The 18,394-nt window shown below is 47.7% G+C and overlaps 1 protein-coding gene across 7 annotated transcripts in view; it reads left to right on the plus strand.

Annotated features, from left to right (window-relative positions):
* Positions 1-18,394, plus strand: part of LOC143714613 (transforming growth factor beta-1-induced transcript 1 protein-like) — a 163,528-nt gene that overhangs the window by 97,965 nt on the left and 47,169 nt on the right. For 3 of the 7 annotated variants that reach the window (XM_077205843.1, XM_077205839.1, XM_077205841.1), the window contains 2 exons: positions 3,232-3,405; positions 4,070-4,243. The exons of 1 other annotated variant lie outside the window; for it this stretch is intronic. In XM_077205843.1, the coding sequence (XP_077061958.1) occupies positions 3,232-3,405; positions 4,070-4,243 (348 nt within the window). The remainder of the gene's footprint in view (positions 1-3,231; positions 3,406-4,069; positions 4,244-18,394) is intronic. 3 more of the 7 variants (XM_077205840.1, XM_077205842.1, XM_077205844.1) reach the window with 2 other exon arrangements.

Genomic DNA, 18,394 nt, shown 5'->3' on the forward strand with positions numbered 1-18,394 from the left:
CCAAACAAAACTGGACAGATGTAAATACATCTACTTGTTGAAACAACATATGTAAATTTTACTCCTCCCAAAATGGTAGAAAAATCAATGTGTGAGAGCGTGTTATAGGCTATATAACATGTTATAGCCAGGTATGAAAGTACTACTGCAACAAGCATCGCCCCAGATGAGTGTCTTCAGCAAGCAAGCTCTCGCACATGAAACCGAAAGTAAGTTGCAGATGCTCACAATCGTCTTTAAAAGTAGTGAGATTAAATTATCTTGCCAGTGCTGATGCCGCTCTCTCTCCTGTTGCAGTCTTTGATCTTGAAAATACCTGATGATAAATAAAATGCAGCTCATATCGTCTCGGTTACTTATGGTAATCCTCGTTCCCTGAAGGCAGGAACGTAGACGCCAAATCTCGCTAGAGAGCCAATCTACTTTGAGTGTAACTTATCGCGCAATCATTTGCAGCAGCTGCTCGGCCACGCAGCGCGGATATATAATGAACAGCTGGTGTGATTGTACTTCAGTTTTTCGCTGAGGAGCCAGGCAGTTGGCCCGGCCACGCAGCGGGGTACAGGAGCTGTGGCGACGGAACATGGCGTCTCCATTCCCTCTTTCAGGGAACGAGGGTTACCATACGTAACCGAGATGTTCCCTTTCAGTCGGTCACATTTGACGCCACGTTGGAGTGATCCGACTAATAGGAATCCCTGCCAAAGTACCACAGCTGCTGCCCCTTCCAGTGCCCTCTGTAAGCCTCCTACCCCTTCTTGCCTGGAAGGATGATAGGAGAGGGCTTACACAGAGAGTGTCTGTCACTGTTGTTCCGTGGTAACCCTTACAGCAAGACTATTGGATAACACTGGGAAAGCGTATCCTTTACGTTAGGAAGGAGAACGCTGCGAAAGCCACATTGTTCCCCAAAGGAGTTATGTGGAGATATACATATGGACAAACCCGAATGTTGTACTGCATATGAGATACTGGGTGACTTAGCCAAAGGGAAAGACATAGGCTTCTGTTTAGGAGCAACCGTGGAAAAATACACATATGGGATCCCTGCAGGGTTGCACATATGGAACCCAGTCTAGATCTGGTTCTCAAGGATTCAACAGATAAAGGCCTGGCGCCGGACACTCCGAAGGTGGTGGAGGACTCAAGGGGTTTTTCACTCTGGAGTAATAAGGAGCGCAAGCGGACAGAGCCGGGCCTCTCAGAGCTTCTACCCTTTTAGGGTGAGAACAAGGGAGGAGACCGACTCTACACATAGGCTCTAGAACCTAGCGAACGTGTTAGGTGTTATCCATCCCACAGCTCTACAGATATTTGTTAGCGATGTGCCACGTGCCAACGCCAAGGAGGATGCAACACCTCTCGTAGAGTGAGCATGCAACCTGAGCGGACAGGGCATGCCTTGTGCTTGGTTAGCCAAGGTGATGGCATCCACTATCCAGAGAGCCAACCTCTGCATGGAGACAGCCTTTCCCTTCTGCTGGCATCCGTAACAGATAAAGAGCTGGTCTGAGGTCCTGAGGCATTGAGTTCTATCCACGTACAGGCGCAGAACGTGGACGGGACAGAGCAAAGCCAGGGCTGAGCCTGCCTCCTCCAGGGGCAGCGCTTGCAGGTTCACTTCCTGGTCCCTGAAGGTAGAGAACCCGAATTCTTGGCATGATTCATAGACCGAAAATGCCTGTAGGTCCCCTACCCTCTTGATAGAGGCCAGTGCAACTATCAGCAAAGTCTTCATGGACAGAAGCTTTAAGTCTGCTGACTGCAAAGGCTCAAAGGGAGCATCCTGAAGTGCTCGAAGCACCAGGGCAAGGTCCCAAGAGGGTATGGAGGGGGGCCGAGGAGGATTTTATCGTCTCGCCTCCCTAAGGAAGCTGATGACCAGGTCATGCTTCCCTACTGATTTGCCATCTATGTGGTCGTGATATGCTGAAATAGCGGCAGCATGTGCTTTGAGGCTGGAGGGAAATCTTCAGGGGTCACCACTCGACAAACAGGTTCCACTTTAAGGCGTACACGTGCCGAATTGATGGTGTAAAGTACCTCTGGGAGTAAGTCACCTAGAACCTCCGCGTCCTGTCCAGGGACCAGACATGGAGTTTTCAGTTCATCACTCACCGAGGGCGTTCCCCTGTGAGGCACGCTGTCTGTACCACCGAATCAAACTCCATACCGAGAAATGAGATCCTCTGCACGGGGGAGAGCTCTTTTCCAAATTGACCTGAAGACCCAACTGGCTGAGGTGCCTGAGCACACGGTCCATTTGCTCGCATAACTGATCTCGAGAGTGTGCCAGTATGAACCAGTCGTTGAGATAGTTGAAGATGCAAATGCCCTGTTCTCTCATTGGAACAAGGGCTCCCTCTGTGACTTTCGTGAAGATTCAGGACCTTGTACTGAAATGCATTGGCTCGTTTAGTTACACTCTAAGTAGATTGGCTTTCTAGCAAGATTCCTATCAGTCGGATCACTCCGACGTGGCATCGAACGAGACCGACTGAAAGGGAACTGTTGCTTTCATTGATGGCCCTGGGCTCAGGCCAAATTGCGAGCCCTCTCCTCGGAGAGCACACCAAATATGCTTACTTTCTTTACTCTATCCGATTATAAAGTGTGAACTCGTGATCCAGCCAATGCGACCTTGAAGTCATTATTTGGGCGTGCACCTTTGGCTCAAGTTACAAAAAAATGGCAAAAATTGTAAAGCAAATGCACAACTCCACGATAACATATTTTTTGCTGCGCACAACCAAGCAAACTTCCATGTCTCTGCTTTGGGTTGTGTCTGTTTAATTAAAAAAAAATTCCAACACATACGATCATAAACAAAATAATCATCACAGATACAAGAGATTACAGTTGCAAAGAGGCAAGCTTTGTTTCTAAATGCCCCATGTAAAGATATGCTGTAAAGATATGCAGTACTTTTGTAAACCAAGCCAATATAATCACAATGAAAGCATCCAAACTGCAATATTTAACATATATACAACAGCTACAAAGAATACAATGTGTATTCAATATGATTTAGGCACCAAACGTACAGAATAAACTCTGGCACCCGCATTTTTTAAAAAATGCTTAGGATGTCACTATGTGAACATCACAGCGATTGACTGCCACCCGTGTTTTTCACTTGATATTTGCATAAAAATTTAAGAACTGCCCAACCTTTTTAAACTTTTTACCACTCTCAGTGCTGTCAGTAATTGAGTTTTTTTTCTGTATCAGCCAGCAGTAACTGTGGCGTCATCTCCACAGCAAACAGCTTCTCGACCTCCTGCATCCTCTGGAGGCTCATTGGACAGCATGTTGGGTCTCCTCCAATCAGATCTGAGCAGACAGGGAGTGCCTACCTCCTCTAAGGGAAACTGTTCCACTTGTCAGAAACCAGTTGTAGGACAGGTAAAATTCTTTAAAAAAATCCTGAATTAATCAGTAGTTTAACTTGTGGTCAATAGCCATAGTCAATAGTTTCAATGTTTTCTTATTTGAGGTACTATCAAAGTATTTACTTCTGTAAGGTCTGTAAGTTAAAGTTTTATTTATTTTTTCCATAGAAAAACAGATTTTTTTAAACACTTTAAAGACATACCTGTCATTATCTTTGGTTGTTAAGTTTAATGGTTTACATTAAATTACATTCAAGCAAGTAAATTAAATTGCATACACTAGACCAACAATCTCAAAGAGAGAGCCACTAGTCAGCAAAGTCACTGTAACCATGGAAAAAGAAATGCGCCCAAAATAGCTCGGCAGTGACCGCCCACTCCCCTATTTGAATGTGACAAACATTTATTGTAATTGACTTTACTTAGTATTCTTATAACAACTTTTTCCAGTTTTCAATTTGCTTCAAATAGTTCATAATGTTTGCATTTCATCTTTGAGCTCGTTGATATGATTCATGGCTCAGAACTCTTTATTAAAATTTTTCTGAATGCCTGGAGAAAAGAGAATGAGATACAACAAAACAGTGGATGGTCAATGCTTTACTGTATTTATGTGCACTTCTAATTTAAATAACAATAGTAATTTTAAAACTGCATCTTCTTCTTATATCTCTTAGGTGGTAACAGCTCTGGGTCGTGTTTGGCATCCGGAGCATTTTGTTTGCTCTGAGTGTGAGTGTGAGCTTGGCAATTGTAATTTCTTTGAGAAAGATGGTCGACCATACTGTGAGCCCGACTACTTCACCCTGTACTCACCTCACTGCGCACAATGCAACAAGCCCATACTCAATGTAGGTATACATTTGAGTGTTATATTTAAGAACTTAAAGCTGTACTGGAGCTAAAAGTTCTGTAGGAGCATGTTCATTTAATCCAACAAATCACAATGCTAGAGCAAGCATGTATCTAAAACGCTGCCTATGTCACTCTTGCAACAATTTTTTCGTCAACCCAGTTCCACCTCCACCCCAACTCTTCCTTACATGTAGGCCCCACCTGGTATTAAGATGCGTTTTGGTTGAATGGATCACAAGTGGACAAGGGAGAGACATATCCATTTAAACCTGTCGTTTTAATTTGTCTTGTTTTTGACCACTTCAGTCCTGATTACTTCGATGGGAGCATCTATGGGCCCCTTTGCTTCAGTCAAGTTTAAATGCTGTCTGACAAGCGCGCTTCCCAATAACACGTCCCGCAATGAATACAAAGTTCAGTAGGCGGTCTTTAGTGGCTGTTCGAATGCAGTCAACCACATGAGCGTTTCCACTGCGAAAGCAATCCGATCGAATGCGTTTTCGAATGTGTGGTCAAAAGTGGACAAGCTCAAAACTTTTTACACTCTGTTTCCACCTGTATTTAGCGTTGTCCACTTGTGATCCGATCGTCCAAAACTCATCTTAATACCAGGTATAATAACAGGGCCCTAGTTATTGTAAATAATATTTAAGTAAATCCAGGGGGTACTTGGGTTGCATTTGATCTCCAGCCCTTAATTATGGACAACAAGTCAAATCTGTTTACCTTCACTTCAGATCAAGGATTATAATAATATGCCAACTCCTAAAATTAATTTTAATGCCAAGCAATCCTCATTTGACTGGAAAGCAGAGACAACGCGAAATCCTGTCCTTAGCTCTGTGATGAAGGAGCGTATCAATGACTTGACAAAAATAATAATCCTTTATCTTGTTTAATACTTGCTATATCCAGCAAAGTAAACCATCAGATTGAAAGGGGATTCTCACAAAACTAATTTCTGCAAGCTTTTTTTGAGGTAAATTTAAGTGTTTTTCCAAAAAAGGACACTTGGAGGCTCCAAAAGGACATCAAATAACCATATCAAAATAAGGAGTCCATGAAATTCATAAATGTATGCACACCAAAGCACCCATGAAAAAAAAAAACATTACAGATTTTTTTCCCCCCAGAATTCACAGTGTATAGTTTATGTGTACAGTGCAACAGTAAAGAGCTTGTTTACATTTTAGACAAGTCAAGTGGCAATACCATACAGGACCATACACATGGAGAAGCCAAAAAAAAATGCAACAGCAACATACACATCAAATCAACATTATCCTGAATGTGTGCGTAAAAAACTTGAATGAACTTAAATGTGTATGTGCATTGAGAGATCTGTCCATTGTTTCCGCATCAATATAACAGACTCGTGTGTGCTTACTGTACGACTCCTGTACGTCTCCGCAATCGTCTTCACCTTGATTGCAATCTTCATCCATCAAAACTTTACTAGTGAGATGTTTTTTTTATTATTAACAGAAAATCATGTTACAGATATTTGAAAATACAAGAACAGACATAAATGTAACAAACAATTGCACACTAAAGGGGGCTTATTGTAGATCTAAATAAAGATATTGAAACTTTACACATTTTAAAGTTTTAACTGCTTTTTGTTTTCTAAAAAAAAATGAGTCAATATAATGTTCCATTTATTTCTTGAAATATATAAAACATGTTGTTGTTTTTTTACAGTGAAACTTACATTTGTTAACATGAAATTTTTCCATTAAAATAAATGATTTAAAAGAAAATTTAAATAATAAAGAAGATGTATTATATAAACCTCTACAGTTCTCCAAAAGACCAACTAATAAATGTTTCCATAACAACACAAATTGACCGTCAATATTCTTTGTAACAATATCACAAACATTTTGCCAAAATGGTCTAATGAATGTGCAGTGCCTAAACAAACAACTATCACAACCATCACAAAAACCATCACAAAAAGTGCAATTAAAATCAATATCTCCTTTAAATTTGATCAAAGTAATGTTTCGCTGGGTAAATACTATGTATAATCTTAAATACCTCTTTGACTTAGTTTGTAATTAATTATTGTTTAGGTATAAGCCAAACCTTTTTCCAAACAATATTGTCTGTCAAACGATTACAGTATGAGTAAATATAAGGCAAAGGCACAATGTTTCTTTGAAATAATGATCTTATTGATCTGTTTTGTGAGTTAAGGGAAAACGTCTCGGTTACATATGTAACCCTCGTTCCCTGAGTAGGGAACGGAGACGTTACGTCGGATGACGACGAATGGGGGTTTCGCCTAGAAAGCCAATCATCTTCGTGTATTATAAAACGAGCCAATGGCGATGAAATGCCATGGGTCTGCGGAATTTGCATAGCGTAACTCCGCCCCACCTCGTGGGTATAAAAGGAGGACGCTCGGCAACATGCAGATATGTCTTCGCTGAGGAGCCGAGACTGAACTCAGGCGTCTACCCAGCGGTACAGCGGAAGTGGCAGGGAGACGTAACGTCTCCGTTCCCTACTCAGGGAACGAGGGTTACATATGTAACCGAGACGTTCCCTTTCGTAGTCACTCCGAGTTACGTCGGATGACGACGAATGGGGGTCCCCGTGAAATCACGCCACCTTCACAGCTGTCTTCCAGTGCCCTGCGAAAGTCTGATCCCCCTGTTGTGATACTGGCACAGACGAAGGAGTCCTACTTAACACAGGAATACCAAGGTACACTGGGAAGCATATCTCAGAGGAGATATGCCGCAGCATGCCTACCCGTAGGGAGGACTTAAGAACACATATGGCCGGAGGGCTACATATGGAGGAACACTGGAGTGACCAGCCCGAGGGGTGGCAACTTTCAACTCCAGGAGGGCAAGATGGCTTGCCAAGGGAAAGACACATGCTCAAGGAGGCTTACAGTGGAAATACACATGTGGGGGTTACTCAGGGAGGAACCATGCACACGGAGGCACCTAGCCGACGCCCAGGCAATAGACACTGGCGCCAGCATCAACAGTGCTGGAGGAACTCAGGGCTTCAGAGAGGAAGGCTCACCTGAGGAATAATCGCACGTATCCAGTCCGTGGAGTGGAAAGGCGAGCAAGCGAAGACACCTGAGCGGGTCCAGTACTAGCTGACTGAAGCGAGTACACGAGAGGACACAGGCTCCACTCGGAGATTATAGAATCTGGCGAATGTGTTGGGTGTCGCCCAGCCTGCAGCTCTACAAATGTCTGCCAGCGAGGCGCCATGCGCTAGAGCCCAAGAGGAAGCCACACTCCGGGTGGAGTGGGCTGTCACACCAAGGGGGCACGGTCGGCCTTGCTGTTGGTAAGCCAAAGCAATGGCGTCCACTATCCAGTGAGACAACCTCTGCTTTGAGAGAGCCTTTCCCTTCAGTCTCCCACCATAACAGACAAAGAGCTGGTCTGAGGTCCTGAAACACTGCGTTCTGTCTACGTAAGCGCGGAGAGCGCGTACTGGACAGAGCAGTGCCAAGGCTGGGTCTGCCTCCTCCCGGGGCAGCGCTTGCAGGTTCACCACCTGGTCCCGGAAGGGAGTGGTGGGAACCTTGGGCACATATCCAGGCCGGGGTCTCAGGATCACGTGAGAGTGACCGGGCCCGAATTCCAGGCACGCTTCGTCAACGGAGAATGCGTGCAGGTCCCCTACCCTCTTGATGGAGGCCAATGCAACCAGGAGCGCTGTCTTCATAGACAGGAACTTAAGCTCCACTGATTGCAGAGGCTCAAAGGGAGCCCTCTGCAGGGCATTTAAGACCACTGAGAGGTCCCAAGAGGGAACGAGAGGAGGACGAGGAGGATTTAGTCTCCTCGCTCCTCTCAGGAACCTGACGATCAGGTCGTGCTTCCCCAGAGACTTACCTTGAACTGCTTCGTGATATGCGATAGCGGCCACATACACCTTCAGGGTGGAGGGAGACAGCCTTCGCTCCAACCCCTCTTGCAGGAAGGAAAGCACGACAGAGATCGAGCACCTCCTGGGGTCTTCTCGACGAGAAGAGCACCAGTTGACGAAGAGGTTCCACTTCAACGCATAGACATGTCTCGTGGACGATGCTCTAGCGGAAGTGATGGTAGCCGCCACCGCTGGTGGCAGGGTACTCAAACCTGCCTCGTCCCGTCCAGGAGCCACACGTGGAGCCTCCAGAGATCGGGTCGAGGGTGCCAAAGGGTGCCCCGTCTCTGAGAAAGGAGATCCTTCCTCAGAGGAATTGGCCAAGGAGGTGCTGTCGCGAGGAGCACCAGTTCGGAGAACCAGGTCCGGGTGGGCCAATACGGCGCAACCAGAATGAGCTGCTCCTCGTCCTCCTTGATCTTGCACAAGGTCTGTGCGAGAAGGCTCACTGGGGGAAACGCATACTTGCGTAGGCCCCGCGGCCAGCTGTGCGCCAGTGCATCCGTGCCGAGAGAGCCCTCGGTCAGGGAATAGAACAGGGCGCAATGGGTCGAGTCGTGAGAGGCAAACAGATCTATCTGTGCGTCCCCGAACTGGTCCCAAATCAGCTGAACCGACTGGGGATGGAGTCTCCATTCGCCGGAGATGGGCCGAAACCGTGACAGCTCGTCGGCTGCAAAGTTCCGATCTCCCGGAATGTAGATAGCACGAAGGGACCTCAGGTGCTTCTGACTCCATAAGAGGAGGTGGCGTGCGAGTTGCGACATACGGCGGGAGCGTAGACCACCCTGACGGTTGATGTACGCTACAGTCGCGGTATTGTCTGAACGGACTAGTACGTGTTGACCCCTGAGCAACGTGAGGAAACGGTGCAGGGCAAGGCGTACTGCCAGCAACTCGAGGCAATTGACGTGCAAAAGGCGCTGGGGTCCTGTCCAGGAGCCCGCGGCAGCATGTCCGTTGCACATGGCGCCCCAACCCGTGGAAGAGGCATCTGTGGAGACAACAACATGCCTGGAAACTCGTTCTAGGGGAACTCCGGCCCGTAGAAAGCTGAGGTTCCTCCACGGAGTGAAGGACTGACGGCAGGTCGGAGTCACTGGGACTCGGAACGTGCCGTGATGCCATGCCCACCTCGGGACTCGATCGCGAAGCCACAGCTGAAGCGGTCTCATATGAAGCAATCCGAGCGGCGTTGCTGCGGCTGCGGATGCCATATGCCCCAGGAGCCTCTGAAACAATTTCAGTGGGACCGCACTCTTGCCATCGAACTGTCGAAGGCAAGTCAGCAGCGAGTGTGCGCGCTCGCTCGTAAGCTGCGCGGACATGGCGACCGAGTCGATCTCCATACCGAGAAAAGAGATCCTCTGCACGGGGCAGAGTTTGCTCTTCTCCCAGTTGACCCGAAGGCCCAGACGGGCTAGGTGCCGAAGCACAAGATCCCTGTGTTCGCAAACCTGGTCTCGAGAGTGAGCTAGGATCAGCCAGTCGTCGAGATAGTTCAGGATGCGAACCCCGTGTTCCCGAAGGGGAACAAGGGCAGCCTCGACGATCTTCGTGAAGACGCGAGGAGACAGGGCTAGCCCGAAGGGGAGAACCGCGTACTGGTATGCCTGCCCCTCGAAAGCAAACCGTAGGAACGGTCTGTGTCGAGGTAAGATGGAGACATGAAAGTAGGCGTCCTTCAGGTCTATGGCTGCAAACCAATCCCGTGGCCGCACACATTCGAAAATGCGTTTGGCCGTGAGCATCTTGAACGGCAGCCTGTGAAGGGAGCGGTTCAAGACGCGCAGATCCAGGATCGGCCGTAACCCACCGGATTTCTTGGGGACAATGAAGTACGGGCTGTAAAACCCTGACCTCATCTCGGCTGGAGGGACAGTCTCGATTGCACCCTTCGCCAGCAGGGTAGCAACCTCCGCTCTCATGATAGGGGCATTGCCACCGACCATAGTGAAGCGAACTCCCCTGAAGCGGGGAGGAGACCGTGCGAACTGAATCGCATAGCCGAGCCTGATAGTTCTGGCGACCCCGCGAGAAAGGCTGGGAAGCTCCAACCAAGCTGTCAGATACTGAACCAGCGGGGTCATACGAACCACAGGCGTCCCCCCGGAGGGGCAGCGAAGCGGAGTGACCAGCCCAGGCGAGGGTGGCAAAGCGGCCCGGAGCGGGGGCGCGGTCATGCTCCGCGTCCTGACAGAGGAGACCAGGGAAGGACCAGCGTTCCACGGGGGTCTGCTCTGCCAGGGGTCTGGCGATAGAGGGGGACGAGAGTGGTGAGGTCCGAAGACGGCACACACTGTCGCCCGCACCCTCCGGGACAGAGGGGGACGGGAGTGGCGAGGCCCGGAGGCGGCACACACTGCGGTCCGAGAACTCTGTGACAGAGGGGGATGAGAGCGGCGAGGCCCGGGGGCGTCGCGCACTGTCAACCGGCTCTGTGTGCTCAGTGATGGGTGTATTGATTCTTTCTTTGACCATAATAGGGTACTGCCCACCCGTGGGTGGGCAGCGGGAGAACAAAAGATTCTCCCCCGGCCCTCCGCCGGGGGAAGGAGGGGGCCTGCAACCACCTCCTGGGAAAAAACCGACACCATCACTGAGCAGCCCGTCTCAGGAGCGCCGCTTAGCCTGGCGTTTAGCGGGGCGCGGGGCTGGAGAGGGCTGTGGCGCCTTCCTGCGGCCTCCTCCACGACGCGGCCCGGGTGAAGGCTGCTGCTGGGGCCGTGCGGGAGGGGAGGGAGCCACAGGAGGGCGCCCTCGGCGGCGAGCAGTCTGAGGTGTCTGTACCGACGGCTGGGTGGAGGCAGCAGCAGGCCGTCGGGGCAGAATATGTTTAATCGCCTCAGACTGCTTCTGTGCGGTTGAGAACTGCTGGGCAAAGTCCTCAACCGCTCCGCCGAAGAGGCCGGCCTGGGATATGGGGGCGTCGAGCAGACGGGTACGCTCGGCGTCCCGCATATCAGCCAGGTTCAGCCATAGGTGACGCTCCTGGACCACAGAGGTGGCCATCACCTGACCCAGGGAGCGTGAGGCCACTTTCGTCGCTCGGAGAGCGAGGTCAGTGGCGGCACGCAGCTCATTGAAGAGCCCTGGGTCAGTCCCCGCCTCGTGCATATCTCTGAGCAGCTGGGCCTGGTAGACCTGCAAGGTGCTCATCGCATGCAGAGCGGCAGCCGCCTGTCCTGCAGCTCTGTGAGACCTCGCCACTAAGGTGGTCGAGAATCTACAGGCCTTGGACGGGTGCTTAGGATTACCACGAGATGAAGCACTCTGAGGACATAGTTGCATGGCAACAGAGCGTTCAACCGGGGGAATCCCAGTGTACCCATGGGCGGCTGCCCCATCGAGGGGAGGAAAAGCGGAGAAAGCTGACGAACGTACACGGGAGGTCAAGGGAGCCTTCCATGATTTCGTCAACTCCTCATGCACCTCCGGGAAGAATGGCATTGGGGTTGGCTGTGGCCGTGAGGCGGCAGCCGCACCCAAAAACCAATCATCCAACCGCGAGCGCTCAGGGCAGGGCGGAGGGTTCCACTCAAGCCCGATGCTCGCGGCGGCCCGGGAGAGCATGGCCGTCATCTCGGGATCTGATACGGGCAACGCTGGAGCTCCAGAAGGAGGCAACGCAGCCGCATCGTCACTTCCCGATGACTCTTGCCCGCCTTGTGATGCCGCGATCGACATCGAGTCTTCCTCTGGAGCGCCGAATGAAACACGCGGGGCATCGAAGGATGAACCCGGTAGAATCACCGCGGCACTCGCGGGTTGCAACACTGTAGAGGGGGGCGTGGTCCGAGGACGCATCGTCGGATTGTCCCACACCGTAACCCTCAGATCACCCTGTCCACCAGCCGAAGTACAGCCTCTCGTGGAGGATGTAGATCGGGGTGTGGATGAGGGGACTCTCTCCCGAATGAGATCATTGAGTCTAGACCTCAGTGTTGCGATGGCCATGTTCCCACAGAAGGAACATGAGTCATCCACAAGCGCTGCTTTAGCGTGCTCTAAGCCCAAACACGCAAAGCAGCGATTGTGCCCATCAAAGGAAGACAGGAAACGACCGCACCCAGAAGAACACGGGCGAGACATCTTTAAAAAGACGTGCCACGTGCAGCTCTTTTAGAGAAAAAACTCAGCGATGCTGAGGCGACCAGGGAGAAACACACAGACTGGCAGATCACTGCTCAGATCGCAGGCAATGTGAACTCGCTGGGTACCGCCGTCACACCAACACCGGAGAGTTCGCTCGTCACAGAAGATGAAGTCAGGATTGGCTTGTGGAGTGAAGAGAAGCTCTTGGCTCCGAAGCGAAAACATATCTGCATGTTGCCGAGCGTCCTCCTTTTATACCCACGAGGTGGGGCGGAGTTACGCTATGCAAATTCCGCAGACCCATGGCATTTCATCGCCATTGGCTCGTTTTATAATACACGAAGATGATTGGCTTTCTAGGCGAAACCCCCATTCGTCGTCATCCGACGTAACTCGGAGTGACTACGAAAGGGAACAAATATTACCTACATAAAAAAAAAACTTAAAAAAAACATTTAAAGTGGGGAAGAACGTCTTCATTTGACCGGTTGTGAACATGTGGCAAACACACCAAAGAATTTGGCTTTAAATAACCTCCGATGATGCATAATCGGAATGCGCACGTTAGAGGCTATAAATAGATGTGTGACAGGTGCGCTCATCAGGTTTTGTCTGAATAACGTCCTCAACACAACTTCAGTGCGGCAATGATGCACAGCATCTCATTCATGCTTTTTCAGGGAACAGTTACATAACCCGAGATGTTCCCTTTCAAAAGCTACTCTCAATGCTGGGCTTGATTTAAAGCGCTATAGGGAACAAAAATACCAATGCTGCCGCCGCACTGGAAAAGTCTGGACCATTCAAGGTTATGTAGTGTGTGCGCACAAACACAAGGGGCTCAGACATGAGCTTGGGATGCCGACTCAAGGACTTGAGAGCCCGGAGTAACGTGAACATCCAAACTATAGAATCTGATCAATTAACACGTCCGGGATTGATGCCGGGATCAATGCCGGGATGGGGACCTAGTAACATTGCTGGGATCAGTCCCGGAACGCACCCTGTGTGAACAAAAGCCAGGACCAATGCCGTAAGGGGTGTGACATAGTGATGATGCACATGCCATCGCACGACTCTGTTGCTTTTTGAAGAAAGTTTGTGTTCATCATCAACAAAAAAAGAACGAAAAGAGACCAGGGAGCTCCTTACAATCTGCGCTGAGCTGAGATCGTTCACCAGCTTTGTGGAACGGTACACGATGCGTTAGTGTACATGTTTTCGACGCGTACGTTACACATCACATCCTGACGTCACGTGTCTTTACGGGGTCTTAACAGGATGTGTGTGAATGCACTCACAGATTCCGATTTTTTATTTATTAAAAATACGGCTTTTGAAAACCTGCTTTGTGGCGGCCACCCCCAATAATGGCCCGAATGGCAAATGAACAGCTCCTCTGACTTACGGCACTGGCTAGAGTGGTTGACATAAATCTGAAGAGCACGAACTGGACACAGTTAGTGGAGTTTCACCTGCTCCCCAAAAGTGAACGGCGGGGTACAGAAGGCTTCAAGGAAGACTGGATGTATGGTCGAAAATTTTACTTTTGGGAGATAGTCTGGGTGAGGGTGCAAAAAAAAAATAGCCTTACCTATTCCAGGGATAAAGTCTAAAGCAGGATGGCCAAACCAAAAGAGCCTGGAAATCCCCAATCCTCTTTAGTGATGAGATAACCATAAAGAAAACCATTTTTCAGCGTTGACTCTAGTGGTTCAAATGGGTTGTCGACTAACCCCTCAAGGACCACGGCTAAGTCCCATGAAGGAACTTTGACTCTGACAGGAGGCCTCAGTCATCTGGCTCCATGAATGAAGCGGGTGATCAAAGGGTGCCTCCCCACTGAAACCCCATCAATCAGAGCATGGCAAGCCGCAATGGCTGCCACAAAAACTCTGAGATTAGCAGAACATGTGCCTGCTGACAACTTTTCCTCCAAAAACTCCAGCACTGAAACAATCTGGCAGTGGACTGGTTCTGCATGATGTATAGCACACCCACTTTCAAAGACGCACCCCTAAGGGCGTACATTCTTCTGGTGGAAGGAACCCTAACACTCAGAATGGTCTCAATCACATCCGCTGGAAGTCCATCATCTCTCAGCCGGTTCCCCTTTGGGGCCAGACATGAAGATTCCATAGCTCTGGCTGGGGATGGAATATCGCCCCCTGTGCCTGAAACAGAAGGTGTCCCCTGTTCGGTATCGCCCACAGCAAACAGTTGAGGAGATATATTATTTCTGAGAACCAGACTTTGGTCGGCCAACAAGGCGCTATTTGCAAGAGGCATGATCCTTGTTGACAGACCTTTGCCAGGACTCCCAGGAGTAGGGCGATCAGTGGAAGCGCATACAGACGCTTCCTGGGCCATGGCGTCCAGACCCAGGGGGGCTGAAGGAGTCAGTGAAAAGTAGAGGGGACATTGCCCTGTTTGAAGCGAATAGGTCCACCTCTGCTTCGTAATATCTTTCCCAGATCTGACTGACCACATCGGGATGAAACTTACAATCCCCGTCTGTGACCTCCCGTCTGGACAATAGAATTGTATCTGTTTAGCCACAGATGTCTCTCAGTAGCTACCATTACACCCATAGAACGGCCGATGGCATGGGCTGTCTGGCGGAAGTCGCACGGAGAAACAGATCTGTGGCATAGCGCAGCTCCTCACTGACGTTTCCTCCTCTCGTGCCCAGCTATTTAATCAGGTCAGCCTGGTACACCTGTATCACCGCCATGGTGTGCAGGGCAGCACCAGCCTGACCGCCACCTGAAAAGCTTTCCCTACCAGAGTGGATGTGATTCTGCACGGTCTGGAGGGAAGCGCAGGCTTTTTTAATGATGATGCGCTGCCATGGGGAGAAATAGACCATGAGTCTCTCTTCAACCTGGGGCATCATTGTATAAACCTGTGCCTTTGCACCAACGATAGTTCGACGAAAGCTTGTTCCAAGATTTTGATAACTTGTCATGTAAATCTGGAAAGAAGGGGAGAGATCATCTCTCTGATGCCTCCCCTTGTCCACCCGACAGAAATATGTCATCTAACTTGGATCGTCTGGGGGTCTCTTGTTCCTGTGGCCAGTCTAACTGAAGACTGTCCACAGCGCAAGTGACTACCTTGAGTAACTCATCGTACAATCTATTGTCACTAGAGGAGATCTCAAAGGCAGTGGGCTGCTACTGCGTGACGTTCCCCCAAACACAGTATGCAGTAATCATGAGGATCATTGTCTGAGATAACTACATACTGATAACTACAAATCTTTTTCTTTTGTCTCAACTCTTTTCTTCTCATTAGGCTAGAAAGAGAAAGAGAGTATGAAAAGGCTTTATTCCTGCCTAGCAAAACTAACTACCAAACCGGTATAGTTTGAGAGAAAAGTTTGTAGAGCACAAACACAGTACACAATGCGGTTCTGAAGAGAAAAGAACCTGATGAGAACACCTGTCACGCATCTTTTTATAGCCTCTGACATGCGCATTCCGATTACGTCATCATCAGAGGTTATTTAAAGCCAAATTCTTTGGCGTGTTTGCCACTTGTTCACAACCGGTCAAACGAAGTTGTTCTTTTTCACCATAGCGCTTTAAATCAAGCGCAGCTTTGAAAGTAGCTTTTGAAAGGGAACTTTTGAATAGTCCCCTGGTGTTACAAGAACCTTATAATGTGCCAAAACCCCATTTTAAGTGAAAAGATAACTATTAAAATTGCATAACTGATCCACCAATATGATGCCATTATCAAACCAATGTTTAAAAAAAAAAAGATTTGCGTTTATATGTCCTTATTGTTCCATATGTAATAGTTATGAGGTATAAAGTTATGTTTGAAAATCAGGGACCATGATAAAAAGGCCTAAATTTACTAGGTCAATTTACATTAACAAGGTTTAAAAGAATGGGGAAGGGAATCCAAAAGTTCAAATGGAATTAGACTAAGACAATTAACTTTAAACATATTATTTAGGTCTGGTTTACAGACAGGGCTAGGCCTTAATTAAATTAGGTCTTTTCAGTATATTTAAAAAAAAAATGTGACTTAAGCCCCTTTCACACAGAGATTCCGGAAAATACACGGATAAAGCGACCCGGGATTTGACCCGGGTTCGTTTGATTTTGGTTCATTCACACTGCCAGTGATTTTCCGGAATCAGAGAGTGCGTTCACACACAACCCGTAAAAATCCCGTAAAGACACATGGCATCGATGTGACATGTAATGTCTCAGCAGCATCTATAGTTTGCTTATCAGCTGTGATTTCTCTCTGGAGAAACCACACTTTTTTTTTTTTTTTTTTCTCTGATTCGATCATAAACTAGCACATTGCGTACCGTTTCACTAGCCTACTTTCACTTCACTTCAGCGTCATCATTACGACACGGCATTGATTACGGCTTTTGTTCACACAACGCGCGTTCCGGGACTGATCCTGGCAATGTTACTAGGTTCCCAACCCAGGATTGATCCCAGCATCAATCCCGGGTTGTGTTGGCGTTCACACAGAAGGCGTTCTGGCAATTTCCCGGCAATTTCCCAGGATCAACGCGCTGTGTGAAAGGGGCTATAGAAGAAGAAAACAAACATTACTGGAGAGACAAAAAAATTACACTAAAATATTTTAAGATATGTCAGTGCAAGTTGCTTTCAGTTAAGACAGCTCAAACATGTATTTTAGACTAAAACTAGGCTTGTCTGTGAAAATACATTCATGTTTTACAATCCAAAACATTTAGGTCACAATTTTCATATGAATTCATGATAACTGTTTTATTTATGTAATGCCTTCTGCTATGTGATTTATGTAATGCCTTCTGCCTTTGTTTTTACACATAAAGTCAAACAGTATTTGATCAATCTCTTTACATAATTTGTTATTAAGAAGCCATTGCTGCATAAGTCAGTCAAGAAATACTGCCTTTGTAATTAAAAATCTGCCCCTTAAAGAAAGATCTCTTATAAGCCATTGATTTAATTTCCTTTCAGTTTTTTTTTCAATAATATGATTGAAATTTACTAAACACCTTCTGTATTGATCTTTAGTCACTATTCCCAAACACTGAACCTCATTTTTTTAAGGGAATACCATAATAAGATGTTTCAGAACATTCCTTGATGGCCATAAGCTAACATTTAGCCAAATTCAGTATACACCAGATGCCCCTTGCAAATTCACTGATTAATTAAATAGCCACAGAAATCTGTTTTTTTGTTTTGAATTAAGAGTTTAATGTAATCGGCTAATTGTTTTTTTTTAAATCTCTATATCAACGATAGTGATACCTTTCATTGGACTTGATTTGATATGACAAGAAAGAAGCTCACTAATACAAATAGGAATGAAGAGACAGAATGGAAGTACCATTTAATAAATTAATGTAACAGTTGACATTTTTATTAAATTGCTGCAGAAAAAAAAAAAAATCAAATTTCTTAAGCTTGTCAAAGATGAACTGATGCTCTACCCCAGGGATGGGCAACTCCGGTCCTCGAGGGCCACTGTCCTGCAGAGTTTAGCTCCAACCCTGACAAAAATTATTTTTTAGTAATCCTGACAACATTGATTAGCTTGTTCAGGTGTGTTTAAATAGGGTTGGAGCTAAACTCTGCAGGACAGTGGCCTTATAACTGTAAGAACCTTATAATGCCAGGTGCCTTTTTCACCTCAGAATGAGACGAGGGCACCACTGTTTTTCTGAATCGGGCCCTGCACAAGCTCCCGTTCAAGATACTCACGGTCAGACCCATGCCAGACATCTAGATTGGTTTGTGGCGATAGACCTGAAGGACAAGTACTTTCATGTCTCAATCGTTTCTTTGGTTTGCCTTTGAAGGACAAGAATATCAGTACAAGGTGCTCCCTTTCAGGTTGTCTCTGTCTTCTCACGTCTTCACGAAGGGTGCGGATGCTGCCCTTGCCCTGTTAAGGGAAGTGAGCATTCGCATATTCAACTTCTTCAACGACTAGCTGATTTTAGCTTAGTCTCTGGAGTTGGTATGCGAACACAGGGAACTAGTCCTTCAGCACAAGCCCGATTGGGACTTCAGGTCAACTGGGAAAGAGTAAGCTCTCCCCTACTCAGAGCATCTATTTTCTCTGTGTGGAGTTGGACTCGGTCGCCATGACAGCACGCTTTTTCAAAAACTGTG

Source organism: Siphateles boraxobius, unplaced genomic scaffold (genome assembly GCF_051911475.1).
Source record: "Siphateles boraxobius isolate OS27281-9 unplaced genomic scaffold, OSU_SipBor_1 55, whole genome shotgun sequence".
Taxonomy (NCBI): Eukaryota; Metazoa; Chordata; class Actinopteri; order Cypriniformes; family Leuciscidae; genus Siphateles; species Siphateles boraxobius.